The following is a 17,500-nucleotide window of genomic DNA, read 5'->3' as shown; positions in this document are numbered from 1 at the left end:
GTGCACACACACACGCACAAAACAACCCTCCCTGACCAGGCCTCGAACCCAGGTCACTCCGGGTATGAGACTGGAGGGCCAGTACTAAACCAACCATGCCACACGACCCACTTAATAGAGTGTGCAACTAGGATCTAACTAGCTTCCATAGACATTACCTATCTACTCATACTAAAGTAATGATAGCGAAGTTTTACACACACTCCTACTGGGCACTCGAGTCCTGGTCAGGGAGGGTGGTATTATATATATGTGTGTGTGTGTGTGTGTGTTACGAGAGGAAGAGGCAAGTGTAATGTTGAAGTTAGAGCAGCGGGCTTGTAAAGACCCCAATTGTTTATAGATAGTTATCTGCGGCATCCGATGCAGCGCAGCCCCTGAGCACGAGCATGCCTGGCCGCTTCCTTGGGCCTCGGCCGCCTGCTTTCAGAGCTGCGAAGGGACGGGCGCTCGCCGATGAGGCCTCGTTGATTCGGCGCGGCGCCGTAAAGAGAAAGCCCCAGTGGGTGGAGTTATTCAGGATGACGAAGTAGCAGGGTCTGTAAGTGCAGTATAATGGGCGGAGTCAGCATGAAGGAGGGCTGGCAGCCGGGCGAACGATAGGGGTGGTATGACAGTGTGGGCGGAGCCAGGGTTGGCGAGACAATAACGGATTTTCCGGCCATGTTTTGATGTGACTTTCAGTTACAGTATGGTTACCTTTTGCTTTTACAAATAATTTATGTATACAAGCACGTTAAGTGACATGGCATTTCATATCCCTTGCAAATCTTTCAGTATTACTGCATGTATCTGTATGTTTACCTGTGTATGTATGACTCCACCACTTCATCAATTTATCCCCTTCAGTCTCCTCTCGCTTCTCTTCCGTCTCCCCTTTGTATGTGTGTGTGTGTGTGTGTGTGTGTGTGTGTGTGTGTGTGTGTGTGTGTGTGTGTGTGTGTGTGTCCTAGTGTGTGTGTGTGTGTCCTTGTGTATGTATGGGTGTGTGTATGTATGTATACAAACATACATATATATATGTTTATATATATATGTATATACGCCCAAATATATATGCATATATGAATATATATATACATATATACATATATAATCACAAAAAGTATGTATATATATATGTGTATATGTGTGTGTGTATGTATATATATATATATATATATATATATATATATATATATACATATATATATACATATATATATATATATATATATATACACCCACAGTCACTCTTAATATATACATAATATATGCGAAACACCAGATCTTTACTCCAGTTATTATGTTACATTATTATGTTCCCTTGTTAATTAACATGCGAGGAAACTTAATAAGCTCTATTTAGTGGGAACGTTATATAATGTTAACTTAACTTTCTATACGTCCCACGTCCACGTTCTATACTGTTCCACAGCTGTATGTCACGACGCACAGACTGAGAACCACAGACAGACGCTCACTGTGTATTGCATCTCATTGGTACCATGTCTTTATAGGACATCGAGGTCCTCACACTGACGTTTATGTACATTTCTTTACATTTCTATCTATGTGTATATCCATAGCAGTTTCTCTTCTATTCAGATCGTATTGCCACAAACTCTGCGATGTCAGATGCCATCCATTTCTGTGTTCTTATTTTTAGGGGTGTTCTTAAAAGGCCGCTGTCATGCTTTTTCCAATAGTCTCCGGCACAGAATTAAGATTTCTCTATTTAAGAACTTAATCTAAAATTAACACAATGTCCATAGCACGTTCCTGCCCCACGTTCCACCACGATAAGACACTAAATCACTCCAAACGGGTTTACCGGGAAAAAGCCAAAACATGTACATTGTTCCTACTCGAAATCTAGTCCGCCGGTATCTGTCACTGAGCGTCTTTTATTTCCAAAATAGGACGCCCCCATAACACTTTATTTATCACATGAAGTCCTTGTTCAATTGCACAATTCCATTTCGTACCCAATGGGTTTCACAATGTCCTAGTATGTCAAGATTTGATATTTTCAGTTTTTGTATCATCTTCTGGAACTGGTATGCTTTGTAAAGAGTTTTAGCATTTAATGTACCAATATTAAGATGCTCTTTGTGCGCAATAACCTCGCGATGACTGGATAGCGCATTACCTCATGGCTGATCCTCTGGCGAAGTTCCATTACTCGGCGTCATGGCTCACACACACACCTTTGTATATGTATACACACACACACACACACACACACACACACACACACACACACACACACACACACACACATACACACACACACACACACACACATACATAGAATAAAAATAAATGTATACCTTACACTCGATAAATATACCACTGCATAACCTATTTCCAGGTGAAAGTAATCAAATACTACTTGTAAAAGTAATGGATTACATACGCTATAGCTAAGGTGGCAGAAGGCAAGTCTGAATATGAACTTTCACTGCACAATTAGATGTATATATTTTGGCTTATTTTGATTTTTATTTATCTATTTCTCTATTTATGTTATTATTAAATAGTAACTACTGAACATGAACTGGGGCAAAGACGAAAACGATTTTTAGAATTTTAATTCTATTTATTTTAGTTTTGCTTTACTGTATTGTTAAGAAAACAAGGAAACGAATTACTTCTTTTAAAATATATATAACTAAGGCATCAGTGAACGGAAAACAACAAGAAATTATTTAATGGGTGATGAAGGGGAGGAGAAGAGAAAAAGAGGCATAGAAGAGCACTGACTGATGATAAGGCAAACGGGTGAGTAACACGGGTAATAAACCAGTGTGATGAACATAGGTGATAAACATAGTTGATAATTGTGGTGGATGAACCAGACGGGATATCATCGTTGGGGTTATTGAAGGTTATGACAACTTCGGTCTGACGGTTACAAGAGGATAGGGAGTCAAACTTAGAACACGAATTAACTAGGGTGTTAGGAACGCAAGAACAAAATAAGATGGGTCGGAATCAAAAATGAAAATAAAGTGAGAAAAAAAATATTTACTATAGAAAAATATCAAGGAACAATGACAATAACGAAAATTATATATATAACTCGAAATAAATGGCTGTGCTTTGTTTTTTGTTTGTTTTTCTTTTTTTTCCGTAGACTTGTCTCCATCCTGCTTGTCCTGTGACTCGCTTCAGATTCCATAGCAAGTTTGTAAGATGTTCCGACATAGTATCTCTCCATTCATTATTCATCTGTGTTGATCCCATGACCACTAGGCGGGCACAAAGCGGGCAATGTGACGCCGTGATAAGGATAAGGATAAGCCAGACATGAAAGCTGAACCTCGTCGGGATATGCCTATGAAAGGAGCCCGGCCTGTGCCTGACTAATGCCGACTCGATTAGAGTGTCTCAGCTGGTGCTGCCCCCCTAACAGAAGCCGCCTTGCCTTGCCTCTCCAGTGAGGGATGAGACAAAATGGCTTCCTGATGCACCAAGGCTATGAGAGGGGATGGTGCACCCACCCCTGGTTCATTCCATCTTGGGCCAGGGAGACTTCTCCCACGTGTGTTTGCCGTGCGTGGCGTCCTGTATTATCAGGAGACAGGAGTCCTGCAGTTAGCAACACCTCTTTGGTCCTCTATTCTGGTTAGACGGGTGGTTTGATCAAGGCCCGGTCAAGTCAATCCAGTCCATCGGCTGGTTAAGCATGTCGGCTAGGGTCAAGCAGGCACTGTCCAGTCGGTAGCGCATAGGTCCCGCGACTACCATCAGCACTGTTATAGTGACTGCATATATTTCCTCACTACCATTGTGGCTGTTGGGAAAATTTGAGCCCCAACTATAGCTTCCCCTCGTTGGACTCCATGGCGGGTGGGGGTGAGGAAATGAAGATTTATAATTTGTATGATTTCTGCAGATTTACCAAGAACTTGCTCTCTCCCTGACGACCTTCACAATCCCCTTGCCAATCCCTCTTTACCAAGCACTTATTCGTATTAAACATGACTATGGATGTGAGGCTTATTCATCTGCAAATCCCACTGTTCTCCGGATGTTGGACTCGGTTCGTAATGAAGCTCTGAGAATCTGTATAGAGGCTTTCAGGTCTTTACCTGTGGAGTTCCTGTATGCTGAGAGTGGAGTACAACCTCTTTCATTACACCGGGACTACATGAACCTGATTTACTACACGAGACTACAAAAGATTCCGGGATCTCCTACATCCAGATTGGTTTTCAACTCCCTTGAGGGTAGCCGATCCTATGGTAAGAGAATGAGAAATCTTGTGGAAGATCTTAATTTAAGTCTCACAAAGGTTCTGGCTGTTGGAACATCCCAAGTCCCCCCTTGGACTAATCAAGTCGAGCTGGATTTGGTCGAAATCGGGAAAGGGGAGAGATCAGAAGCAGAAGTCAGAGAGATATTTCTTCAACACACTTCTAAGTACCAAGGATCATATGCAATATATACAGATGGTTCGAAATCTGAAAATGGTGTGGGCTTTGCAGCAGTGAGCAGAAGGAAGACTGCATCTGACAGTCTTTCTCGATCAGCCTCGATTTTCACTGCAGAGTTACATGCCATCCTTGCAGCAGTCAAGATGACTAGAGATCTTACAAACCATTCCGCTGTAATATATTGTGACTCTCGTAGTGCATTGCAAGCAATCAAGAGCTTTAACTCATCACATCCAGTGGTGAGGGAGATTCAAGATTGGCTTGCACTGATGTCAGCATGTAAAAAGAAAACTCTGTGTTGGGTGCCAGCACATGTTGGTATCAGTAGGAATGAGCGAGCTGATCAGAAGGCCAAGGCAGCTGCCACTCAGCCCTGTGATGCTCGTTTTCTTCTCCCACACACTGACTTGAAACCCAGCATCAGGAGTTGTCTTCGTGATAAATGGAGGGAACAATGGAGGCATACCTCTAAAAATAAACTGCGAGAGATTAGAGATGACCTTGGCAGTTGGGTGACCAGCATCCATCCCAACCGACAAGTAGAAGTTGTGATAACAAGGCTGAGAATCAGGCACACAAGACTGACTCATGGGCCGATGATGGCTAAAAGTGAAGCACTCTGTGAGGAATGCCAAGAGCCATTAACGGTCGCACATGTGGTGGAAAGATGTGAAACATTCTCAGACCAAAGAGGAAGGTACTTGTCACCCCCATACACTGAAAAATGTATTGGGGGAGGACTGTGACATAGAAGGTCTTATTAGTTTCCTTAGAGAAGCTAATATTTTCAATAAAATCTAATTATGCATAATGTTTATGTAATAGTTTTTAGACATTTAGAGCATATTTGTGCTTCGATTTTTAATATAATATTTATTGTTATTTATGACATTTATTGATTGATTTTTAACATTTTAAATATTTTAATATTTCAGTCTAACAAGGTGTTCACCGCTAATGACCTTAGCTGTTGATGCGGCAGATACTTTTAAATAATCAATCAATCAATCAGCTGGTGCTGAGTCGACTGAGCTTAGTCCTTACCCATCGTGGGGCCTAGCCATAACAGCAACTTCCAGGCGACACTTGCAACTTTTTGCACCTGAGCGGGGTGCGAACCTTGGATGAGAGGCTGACACATTACAACTGTACAATCCCAGAGGTTGACGCTGTGGTAACAAATGTCATAGTGGCCAGCCCTCTCTCCCTGGTGATTCCCCCCTAACGGGAGCCGCCTTGCCGCGGTGGGGGGGCTTGAGGTCCCAATGACCTGGTGAGCCAGACCAGAGGGCTACCCATACTGGAGGGGTCACCAGTGAGGGATGAGACAAAATGGCTCCCAGGTGCACCAAGGCCTATCAGAGGGGATGGTGCACCAACCGGTAGTTCATTTCATCTTCGAATATGAGGCATGGTGCCTCATGTTGCTAGGAGACAGGAGTCCTGGAGGTTGAGCAATGCTGCACACTGCACCCTGCAACTAGCAACAAACCTCTTTGGTCCTCTATTCTGTTTAGACGGGTAGCTTGATCAGGGCCCAGTCAAGTCAATTGGCTGGTCAAATATGTCAAGCAGGTACTGCCCAGTCGGCATCGCATGGGTCGCACAGCTGCCATTGGCACTGGGTGGTACCAGACTACGAATGTTTCCTCACTACCCCTGTGACTGTTGAGTGTATTGAAGCCCCAATCCATAACTTCCCTTGTTGAACTGGCTCTCTCCCCGATGACCTATGCAATCCCTTGGCCAATCCCTCTTGAAACATCATCTGTTGTCACTCTGGAATCTTTCCAGGTTCCAAAGGGCAAAAATGGGAATTGAAATGATGCCCCTGGTTTCCAGACCAAGGTAAGGAGAAAGGTCCTCACTCCATCAAGAAAATGGAAAGATGTGCAACATTCTCAACATATAAGGGTATTTCATATAGTAAATACCTTGTGGTGAAGACCATGGTGGCATGTCCATCATGGATCTTGACATTTTTGAAGTTTATCACAAGAAGCTTTGTCACCAGATGAGTTTGACATGACCGTCTGTGTGCGATATGTGACATTCCTGTGGCTCAAATTTCATGTCCTCATAAAACACACAATCAGTTATGTAGTGGCAGTATAGCTTCTAAAGTCATATGTGCTCAACACTATGCAGTGCTTCCATTGCCAGGGTTATCGGAGACAACTCTCGCCATTTTAAGGAAAATGGACTACTAAGAGTGTGTGACAACTGTGATACAACAGGTCATCAAGAAGAAGACAACTGTTCAGGTCCAGTATGCTGTTATCACTACAAAAAAAAAAAAAAAAAAAAAAAAAAAAAAAAAAAAAAAAAAAAAAAAAACAACTCATAAAGCTTCTACAAAGCAAAGTAAAGGGTATAGATTCGAGAAAGAAGTATTGGTGGTAATTGGAAGGAGAAAATTAGTTTCCCAGAGGCAGAGCATCATACCTGTGTACAATAATTCTTCCACCACTCACACTGCCACTACAGTTCAACCTCAGTCCTCAAATACTGAAACTGCCTCTGGAAAGTTGTTCCACCAGAAACAGAGTAGGAGTGAGAGCTCTATTGAGAACACTCTTTCTCCCAAAGAATGGACTTTGGAGCTATCAGGCAAGGCCTCCAGATGCTCCTGAACCAAAGGCTCATATTTGTCCTTTATCCTGGCAGAGGTATCCTGAGCCTGTCGAAATAAAATCTCTGGAAAATGGTTCCACAGGCAAACAACATCCCTCCAAAAGGCGCTCCTAAGACTCTGGTAAGGGAAAGCCTAAAGGTGCTTCCAAACAAACACCTTATTAAAAGGAGCTTATGGATTTGTCCAAATTTAAGCCCACCATGGGTCCTTTGATAATGGATCTCATGGAGGAGTAGCAGTGATGGTATGCCAGGGTACTCTCTTTCAGGCCATCCACTTGTAGATAACCCTGCATGCAAAGGCTGTGAGGACAGGCTTGACACGACATTATATTGTTACATCTGTCTCCCTTCCTCCACATAATGTCAACATAAATGATTTGAAAGATCTACCTGGGCAGTTGCCTCATCAATGTCTACTCCTTGGAGAATTCAGGGGCCGGCATGACTTTGTACAGTCTAGGAGGAATGGCCTTGGAGTCTATATTCTCTAGAGTAGATGCAGGTTTACTGAGCATGACACACTCACAGACTTCCAAATTCATACTGGGACATTCTCCAATTGTGACTGTCAATTGGTTCGCCTGGTGCACAGCTGTATTTCACTTGGCAGATCATGGAAGCAACCAGGTGAATGGCATTCCAGCCTAGAGAGTTGAAGAGATGGCTACTTGAACATGCAGACTGGAATCTTTATAGGTCAACTGCAGTAATGCAGGGATCTGTGAATGATTTCCAGTATGTTCAAGATGCTGTTGATCACTTCGTATCATAAATTCACCTTACAGCAGAAGCATCCATTCCCATCGATCTCTGGTACTGTGGTGGTTCGATCAATGTCAACAGACTGACACAGCAAGAAAAGCTGCATTAAGGCAGCTGCAACGACCCCCAGTGATGTGATCTTGCTCCATTACAAAAGGACCCGAAACAAGGCCAAGTGAGTGCTAAATGAGGCTAGATGGACATCATGGAGATGGAGTTCTCCTTAATTAACTCCGGGACCCCCTTATATATTGGACAAGGTGTACAAGATCACTGGAAATAGCATATCCATGACATCACCTGCTCTGAAGATAGACGGCATAATCTGAACAGACAAAAAAGATGCCACAAATAAGTGAGCTAAATTAATGTCAGAGATCTCCTCTGGAGCCTGATCCTTTATCCTTCAGGCTGAACAGCAACAATACCCTACATCATTCTTCAGAAGGACTGCAGCAGAACTTCTATGCAACTTGCCATTTTTGCACAAGGAGATGGACTCTACTTTGGGCCTAATCAATAGGATCTTTTGGGAGAGCATAGTGCCATCCACATGGAAAGAAGTTATAATCATTCCTACCTCTAAACCTGGCAAGGATGCTTCCATACCAAGGAATTAGACCAATTTCTCTCACCAGCTGGTTGACATGGCTTCTAGAAATGAAAAATAATGCTAACCCCACATCAGTATAGGTTTAAAAAACCGAGAATGACAGATGCCCCAATGAGGATGTAGACTCCTATGCAAGATTGTTTCACACAGTGATATCACAAGTTAGTAGTCTTTTTTGACCTCAAAAAAAAAAATACAGTACTACTTAGAAGCATGGCATAATCATGAAGCTGTAAGCCATTGGTTTAAGAGGAGCATTACCCACCTTCACACAAAAGTTTCCTTGCTGACAGGAAGTTTAGAGTGCAGGTGGGAAACAGCTTCTCTAACAAGAACAGCTGGAATGGGTCCTACAAGGGAGTGTCTTAAGTGTGACCCTGTTTGCCATTGCTATAAATGACATTGAAAGTGCTGTCTGTATGTGGATGATTTCACACTGTACTGGAATCTTACAGGATGTGCAAGGATACATGCAGACTTCAGTAAATCTGGTAGTGTTTAACTAAGTTGATAATAAAGCCCTCAGAATCAATACGGGGGGGGGGGGGGGGGCTTTCAGGTTTTCACCTGTGAATTCCATGTATGGTGAGAGTGGAGAACCACCTCTTTCATTACACCGGGACTACATGAACCTGATTTACTGCACGAGACTACAAAGGATTTCAGGATCGCCTACATCCAGATTGGTTTTCAACAAATAGCAGGTGAATGAGGAATCCTGTGGAAGATCTCAATCTGAATCTCTCTTTGGAACTCTCCAGTTTCCCCCTTGGACCAATATAGTTGAGCTGGATTTGGGTGGAATAGGGAAGGGAGAGAGATCCGAAAAATCAGGGAGAAATTTCTTTAACACAATTCCAAGTACCAAGGATCAGATGCAATATATATAGATGGTTCACATTCTGAATATGATGTGGGCTTTGCAGTATTGAGCAGGAGGAACATTGCATTTGGCAGTCTTTCTTCAGCAGCCTGGATCTTCATTGCAGAGTTACACACCATCCTTGTAGCAGTCAAGATGACTAGAGGTTTTACAAACTATTATATTGTAATATATTGCGACTCTCGTCGTACCTTGCAAGCAATCAATAGTTTCAACTCATCACATCCACTGGTGGGGGAGGTTCAAGATTGGCTTGCTAATGACCTTAGCTGTTGACACAGCAGATTTTATATAATCAATTATTCCCCCATGCATGAATGGGAGTTGGCGGAATCGATGGTCTCTCCCTTTGCCATTGATGGAAGTAATGCTGTACGACATGGATCAGCCAGTCCTTTGGGGATTCTGAGGGTGACTTATTATTTATTTTTCTATTTAACAGTAGCCTCATAATTGAACCTTAAAAATAGTGTTAGTCATGTCTCATTGTCTCATCTGTGTATGCGTGTATTTAGTGGCTCAATGTTGGATGTTCTGTGTAGACTTTCTGCAGGAGTTTGGTCTATAAATGTGAACCCAGCATAGTGCTCTGTTCTGTACTGATTGCATTTTCAGCTTTTGTGAGTTTGATATTGCATCCAGCAGGATAGCTGCGCATTCTAAAATTTGTTTGACAGTTTGTGGTGTGATGTATGAGAAGCGTCTGAGTCTGGTGAGTGTTGTGTGATTTTTTGTTTGATGTAGGTAACGAATCCGGTATTTATGAGATGGAGTCCAAGAAAGTTGCCTCTGTTTATGGGATGTTAGTGTCATTGACTGTGATGAGTTGTGAGTTTCTGCATGCGATGGGGATGAGTTTAAATTTGTCATTGTTAGTTTTTTCCTATGGTGTTAACTTTCGAAACAGCTCATTTGGATGTTCATTTCATGATGTGCTGTGACTTAGAGGGGTGTGAGATTATCTGTGTGATATCATCTGCATAGATGAAATAATTGATTTAAGATGTAGGTTGCAGCAGATGTACAGGATATACAGGGTTGGCAATAAAATGCTCCCCTGAGGAGCCTCCGGACTAGTACAGTGGTAACGTGTCGGCCTCTCATCCGAGGGGTCGGTGGTTCGCGCCAAGCCCAGCCACGAGAAGTTGCAATTGTCGCCTGGAGGTTACTGCTGTGACTGGGCACCACGGCGGGTAAGGACTAAGCTCACTTGAGCCAGCGCCAGCTGACACACATTGGCGAGTCGCCATTAGTCGACACAGGCCGGGCTCCCCTCATGGGCATAGCCCGGGCAAGGCTTCGTATATCCGTATATTGGACTATCCTTATCCCCTGAGGTACTCCACTTCTGAGGTGCCCAGATGTGTTCGCAGTTGGGTTCCCTGGCATATTGTGGCAGTCTAGTGATCCAGGACACAGAACAGGAGGCGCGTGAATTGTGTCGGGAGTTGTAATTTTGTTACTTTTTATTTGAGACCGTCTTGCCAGACCTTGTTAAAAGCCTTGTTGATGTCTCGTAGAATGATGTTAATCTGATACTTGTTAGTGAGATCAAGAGCGATGTCGTAAGCGCGGCCGATAGCGCTCTCGGTCCCTGTGTGTGGGCGAAGGCTGTATTGGTTAGTGTTGTGTATGTTGTTATTTCATGAGGGTGATAGTGGCATGTTGAAATTTGTCTGGGACATATCATGTAGCCAATACTGTGTTGAAGATGTAGCAGATCATTGTGGGTGGCAGATTTTCTATTATTTTTTTGCTTGCTCCTGGTATTTTGTTTTTGGTGTGTTTGATATGATTTGAAATGATTATTGTAGAGAAGGGACTATCTTCTGTGAGACTGTTTAGTGATGGTGTCTGGGAGAATTAGGTTTCTGTGTTGCTGTAGATAGTGTGTAACCTTGATCTCTATGATGTGGTCGAGTTGGGCGTTCTCGGTGGGGGAGAGTTGGACATTCTGTTACCAGAATTCCCTGTGCAGAAGCTCCATCTCCTCCATTAAGTCAACATTTTCTCTGTGTGTTGTAAATGTATGTGGCTGTCTGTCTGTCCGACCCTATAAGTTTCTTGAAGGAACTCTAGAACTCTTGTATTTTGACAGATTTTGTGTAAGGGTTTCTTAGCGTTGTTTGTTCATTACTTTAACCTCGTGCGTTATTTGCATTTTGAGTTCTCTGTCTCATGTATAGTTGTGCATCCGAGCTGGAGTCTGTACTGTATTTTAAACAATTTCGAATTATCTTTTTCTGTGGCTGTTTATCATATGTGTAGGTTGGCCCTCGAGACCAACTTGAATCGGGGTTGTGTTGAGATCATGATGGAATTTGTTGATAGCGTTAATATTACTGTCTGTTGATATGTGGTAGTGTAGGTGTGCTCTTTGGTTAGCAAGAATTATGTTAGGTGTTGTTGGTGCTATATGTAATATATGTTGATGTGTGTGAACCAAGGTGTGTGAGTCTCCTTTGTTGTATGTAAGAAGCCAGGCCTTTACCTCTCCAGTAGTATGGTTGTATCCAAAGAGTGTGTAATTTACGTTAAAATCCCCCATTATATATAATTGTTTGCTATGCCTCAGGAGCTGCAAGATGTTAGGTTTTCGGATGTATGGTCTTCGTTATGGTATGTATAGTGTTGCCAGTACGATGGATCCTTGTGGCGTGTTTACTTCGACTGTCAGACGGTCTGTGGTTTTGTGATGAATGTCGTTTTTGAACGCAAATGCTACATCATCGCTTCTTTCCTGTGATTTGTTTGAAGAGTAGACTATGTATGGATAGATCTTTAGTAGATTAGTGTTATATAATCCATGGCTGTTTATGAGGATGATATGTGGGTCATGTTTTCTGTATGTGTTGTAAAGTTTATTTTTTTGTATTGTCCAATCTAGTATGTTGTGTGTATGACTGCGAGGCAGGAATGTTGTATATTACATATTATGTTTGCATGATGTGTTCTTGCATTTTACAGCAAGGTATCCATTGTGTATTTTGTTTATGTTTGGGAGTTTTTCAATTATAGTCTTGGCGACTGGTATGTTTTCTTGTGTAAGGTGTTCATGTAGTTTCTCAGACATGACCAGGTTGAACTACTCTTCATTAGAAAAAAGCCACCTGATTCTTTCATTTTCTATTTCCTTTCCAATTTATTGTCGGCGGGAGTATTCATATTTTGCAGGGTTTTAGCAGGAGCTTAGGCCATGGAAATTGCAATCTCACTGTGCTGTCTAATAGCCTCTCTAGGCCATCGTCCCCTGCAAAGGAGTTGTCAGAACCCTGAGAATCGTAAGGTTCAATGGGGTTGCCAATTCTATTGGGAGCATTTCTTTTGCGACTGATTTTAAATTATGTTCGTACAGTGTGTTTTGGGGAAAGATGGCTTTTGGAGGGCAGCTTGCCACTACTTTTTCTGACTGAAGTGTTGGGGGATGGTGTAGCCAGTGTTGTAGGGGTGTTTGGTGAAATGTGTTCAAGCTGTGACTCAATGGCTTGAATGTTGAGGCCGCCTTTGAAGGCTTCTTAGTTGGAAGGAGAGGTTTAATCACTTTGAAGATAACCCAGGAGTCAGCTTCCTCTGCATCAAGATCAGGGAGGTTATTTCTTTTCAGAGCCTTTTTTTTTTGCAGCAAGACTCTCATGATTTCCTTAGACGGATTGTTTTAGAGATCGCCTTTTCTTTGTTGTCCTGGCAGACCTGGTTTATGAGGAGTTTCCACGCATTTGTTGTGGCTTGTAACTTGTGCTGCTTTCTGAGTCACGGCTTCTAGAAATTTAGCCTCCTCTCTCTCCCTCTCTTTCTCTTTTTCTTGGGAGGTTTCAATGGCCTCTTATCTGATGGTGCAATTGTTGTCAGAGGTGCGATGTGCCCCGCCCCCCATGTCATCAAATGTATATGTTTTCATTAACAACCTGTCTGTCAAGCTTTCTGAAGACTAAGGTTAGTTTAGCTCGCATGTCTACTGGCAGAACAAGAGAGAATCCCAGTTTTTCAAGGTTGGTCATAGTCGAGTGATAGAAATGCTTCTCCACTTGTGTGTTGTTCTCTATGAGGGCAGCATACCCACCATAGGCAGAGTAACCTTAAAGAGTACCTAGGCGATGGAGTTGCGGCGGCTCTGGGACGGGCCGCCGTGGACGTTGATTTTGACTTTACTCGTGGTCCCAGGTAATCATGTGGTCGTCAGGAATAAAAAGTGAGGTGAAGGTTGGGGATGGTGAGCAGTGAGGTGACATAGAGAAAGTGAGGAAGTCATAGTAGGCTCTTCAAGAGCGTTAATGAGAGCCTACTTAATGCGCGCGAAAACGTCTTTATGGTCCACATGCCATCAACAATGACCTCGTGACATCATGTGGGAGATGAACAAATCTGAATATCTCTGTGAGTGAGCAAATAAGATTAGCAAAGTCTAGCTTCGATCGGGCTTTCCATATATGTAACTCGGCCTATGTCAGCTATTTAAAGCTATTTCGATTGATTTACTATCACCGAATGCTTACCATTGTGGCCGGGTGCCAGCAAGCGTTCCAGCCCCCACGAAGTAAGCATGCGGCATAATTTTTCAACCAGCCCGACGGCTGTGGTGGATGGTCCCTGTCTCAGAAATTGTGTGTTCACAACTCTGTAAGTATTGTTACAGGGTGGTGTTCGACTCGCCACAATGCTTGCAACATCTGTTGCAAAGTCGTGTCTCCATATTTTGCTATGCGCAGTGGTAGTAGCTCTGTGGCGAGACCTTACTTATAGAGACTTTGGCCTCGGCTCCATGAGCATCTCCGGGCCAGAACAGTGGTAACGTGTCGACCTCTCAACCGAGGGTCGGCGGTTCCCACTCTGTCACATAGAGACTGCTGCTGTGGTTGGCCAAGGAGTAAGGAGTCAAGTGTGTGTGTGTAAGTAAGCCAAGGAGCACCGCGAGTCACACCAAGCATCACTCGCACCCTGAGCAATCTCCTGACTTGGACAATCTGGATCTTGGCCTTCTAGCTTTTGGTAGGACCGGATCCATTTTCATTATGTCTAAGTCTAGCAAACCCACATATAATTGAAATGCGTTATTTACACATATGTATTATATTATAATTCTTAATATATTACATCTAGAAAGAATTATCAACTACACCATCATGCAAACCAGTTGCATGATGGTGCAACTGGTACATATACATTTGACATTATATGAATCAGTTATGAAATATATATATATAAATAAAAATATGTAGATAAATAAATAAATATATATACATATTTCATATAATATATACATATACACACATGCATGTATATGTACTTATATAATATATATATATATATATATATATATTATTTATATATATATTTGTGTATATGTGTATATATACACATTTCTGTATATATATACATATATGTGTGTATATATAAATTTATATATATATATATATATATATATATATGTATATATTTGTGTATGTATATATGTATATATATACATATATACATTTATATATATACACATGTATATATATATATATATATTTATATGTATAAATACACAACTATTTATATATACATATATATATGTATATATATATACATAAATATATATATATATATTTGTGAGTCAGGTGTGTGTTGGGGGGGGGGGGGGCATATGTCACATCCTGCACCCACACTTTGGCATTGTGCTATGTGTGTACGTATGAAGCTCATTCAGAAGAGGGTGCAGTACTCAGCAGGGCACAGCGATCGGCCCCGATGCCTCCATGAGAGGAAGGTCTCGCCGTGCCTGAGAAACATTTGTCGCCCAGAATCACCCTACCCCTGCGGCGTATGGAGTCTCACAGACCCGGTTTCACAGATCCAAATCCAACTTTTAGGCGACATCAAGCAAAACACAATGAGAAAGCTAAAAGTTACTCTCATACACCTTGCATGATAGAAAGAGAATAGGGATCCCAGGCAACCAGAAATTAGTAGAGGACGCACGCATGTATATATTAATATGTAAATGGATTCACATATTGTATTTTGAGGTAGCTTTTAAACATACACTATGTAATTATATCTATAAAAGTTACACCTTACTGCACTGTTCCTATTATCAGTGTTTATATATTCCTTGAAAAAATCTACCCATTTTTTCCGTTTAGGATTTTGAGAGAAGGGTAGGATGACTATGGTGAGATGCAATAGTGACGTACCATAACAGACCACTATGCATGCTCTAACCTTTTGACAATTCAGCTGGTGGGTTAGACTTTTAACTCTTTACTGGCACGCGCTATATTACACAGTGACTGGGTTGGGCCACACCTCGTCCTGATTAGCCGACAGCAAACACACCTTGTGACCCGCGGCCAAGTCTTGTCTAGTCGACAGCAGACACCCCGCCGTTCACCTACTGAACTATTAATCCATGGTCTCCTAGACCTCGATAGCTTGACATGTTCCCGGGCTGTAAATGGGTTAAGCTCTTCTTCACTTAACCTTGCCATTTGCGACCGCCAAGTGAATTTGACAACATGTAGACTATCACAAAATTATTTTTAAGAGAATTCCACTCTCGAAGGGCTAGCTAAACCTATTATACTAAATCACTGATAGACCAATCCTGAAAATATATTGGTTCAGTTCGAACGCGATGGTTTGGTATACCGCTGCCTTTCCTGATGTTCCGCGCAAGGGTCCCAGCGGCGAAAGAATTCAGCGGTCCTCATCCGAACAGCACGGACTTCGTGATGCATTTTCTAGGAATGCCGCACTCCAAATGCACTTACTAAAGCTCGCCGCAGTTCGCACCACCGTTGAAAACAGCCGTAAGATCCTAATATGAAAATAAATCACTAATAGTTATTATTACATTTTTTAATACGTTCACATAATGATGATGATGGTAATTTACCAATATGATAGTGATATTATAAATAATGATTTCATGAAAAATTGTAATTCACCAGTGGACCTCTCACTATCTTCGCTCTTATCACTACCCTCATGCAACATAAAGATGCATGATCATGTCACTGTAAACACTTCATGCTATCAGACTATCCGTTTCGGGATATATTTATGCTCGGATATCAGTTTCAGAGTTTATACTTTTTTAATGTTAATTTCTTGATGTCTTAGAATTAATTAATTCGTATTACCGGAACGTTTTATAATGCTCTCAGGCCAGATAAAGGAAATATTATTATACGTTAAATCAGTTAATCCTTGACTAACTAAGGTTTGCAGTCATTTTATATGACATAACCCTGCGCTAGATACATGCATCAGCCATTAATTGCTACAGTAAGACGAGTCAGCGTATGATTCATTTTCCAAAGAGGATAATATTACCTGAAAAGCTTGATCAGTAGCCTTGGTAATTTAAGAAAGCCTCTCTGTCTTGTGAGAAATAATTAACAAAGCAAAATTTGTTATGCATACGATTTTTTTTTAAATAAGGTTTAACGGAGCGCATTTAACATTTTCTTCGGATGCCAATATTCAAGGCAAACTTCACTACATGAATAACATTTAAGATCTGTCTATCTATGGATCTCTTTGTCTTTCTATCTGTCCTACGCCCACCAACCCCCCCCCCCCCCCCCCACACACACAGACACGCACACACACACGCACATGCACACGCACTCGCACACGCACACGCACACGCACACGCACACGCACACACACACACACAGACACACGTACACACACACACACACACACACACACACACACACACACACGTGTGTGTGTGTGTGTGTGTGTGTGTGTGTGTGTGTGTGTGTGTGTGTGTGTGTGTGTCTATACATATATATATGTGTGTGTGTGTGTATACATACGTGTGTGTATATATACGTCTGTGTATACATACATATCTCTCTCTCTCTTTCTCTCTCTCTCTCTATATATATATGTATATATAAATATATCTATATCTATATGTATATGAATATATATATATATATATATATATATATATGTGTGTGTGTGTGTGTGTATGTGTGTGTGTGTGTGTGTGTGTGTGTGTGTGTGTGTATGTATGTATGTATGTATGTATGTATGTATGTATGTATGTATGTACATACATACATACATACATACATACATACATACATACATACATACATACATACATACATACATACATACATACATACATACATACATGCATACATACATATAAATAGTACTGCTAGTACTGCTAGTATTTGTACAGAA

General features: G+C 41.7%; 1 protein-coding gene across 6 annotated transcripts in view; it reads left to right on the top strand.

The window, feature by feature from the left end:
* Nucleotides 1-17,500, top strand: part of LOC125042958 (leucine-rich repeat extensin-like protein 5) — a 153,011-nt gene that overhangs the window by 119,988 nt on the left and 15,523 nt on the right. Inside the window, exon 1 of one of the 6 annotated variants that reach the window (XM_047638802.1) lies at nucleotides 5,676-9,137. The exons of 2 other annotated variants lie outside the window; for them this stretch is intronic. Coding sequence is in view for 2 of the 4 variants with exons in the window: in XM_047638797.1 (XP_047494753.1) it covers nucleotides 15,930-16,104 (175 nt within the window). In the remaining 2 variants the exon portion in view is untranslated. Of the gene's footprint in view, nucleotides 1-5,675; nucleotides 9,728-14,938; nucleotides 16,105-17,500 lie in introns of those variants that run through there. 3 more of the 6 variants (XM_047638800.1, XM_047638801.1, XM_047638797.1) reach the window with 3 other exon arrangements.

This window comes from Penaeus chinensis, chromosome 33 (genome assembly GCF_019202785.1).
Source record: "Penaeus chinensis breed Huanghai No. 1 chromosome 33, ASM1920278v2, whole genome shotgun sequence".
In the NCBI taxonomy this organism is placed as follows: Eukaryota; Metazoa; Arthropoda; class Malacostraca; order Decapoda; family Penaeidae; genus Penaeus; species Penaeus chinensis.
The sequence above is the reverse complement of the archived record's forward strand: the minus strand, read 5'-3'. Positions and strand labels throughout refer to the sequence as shown.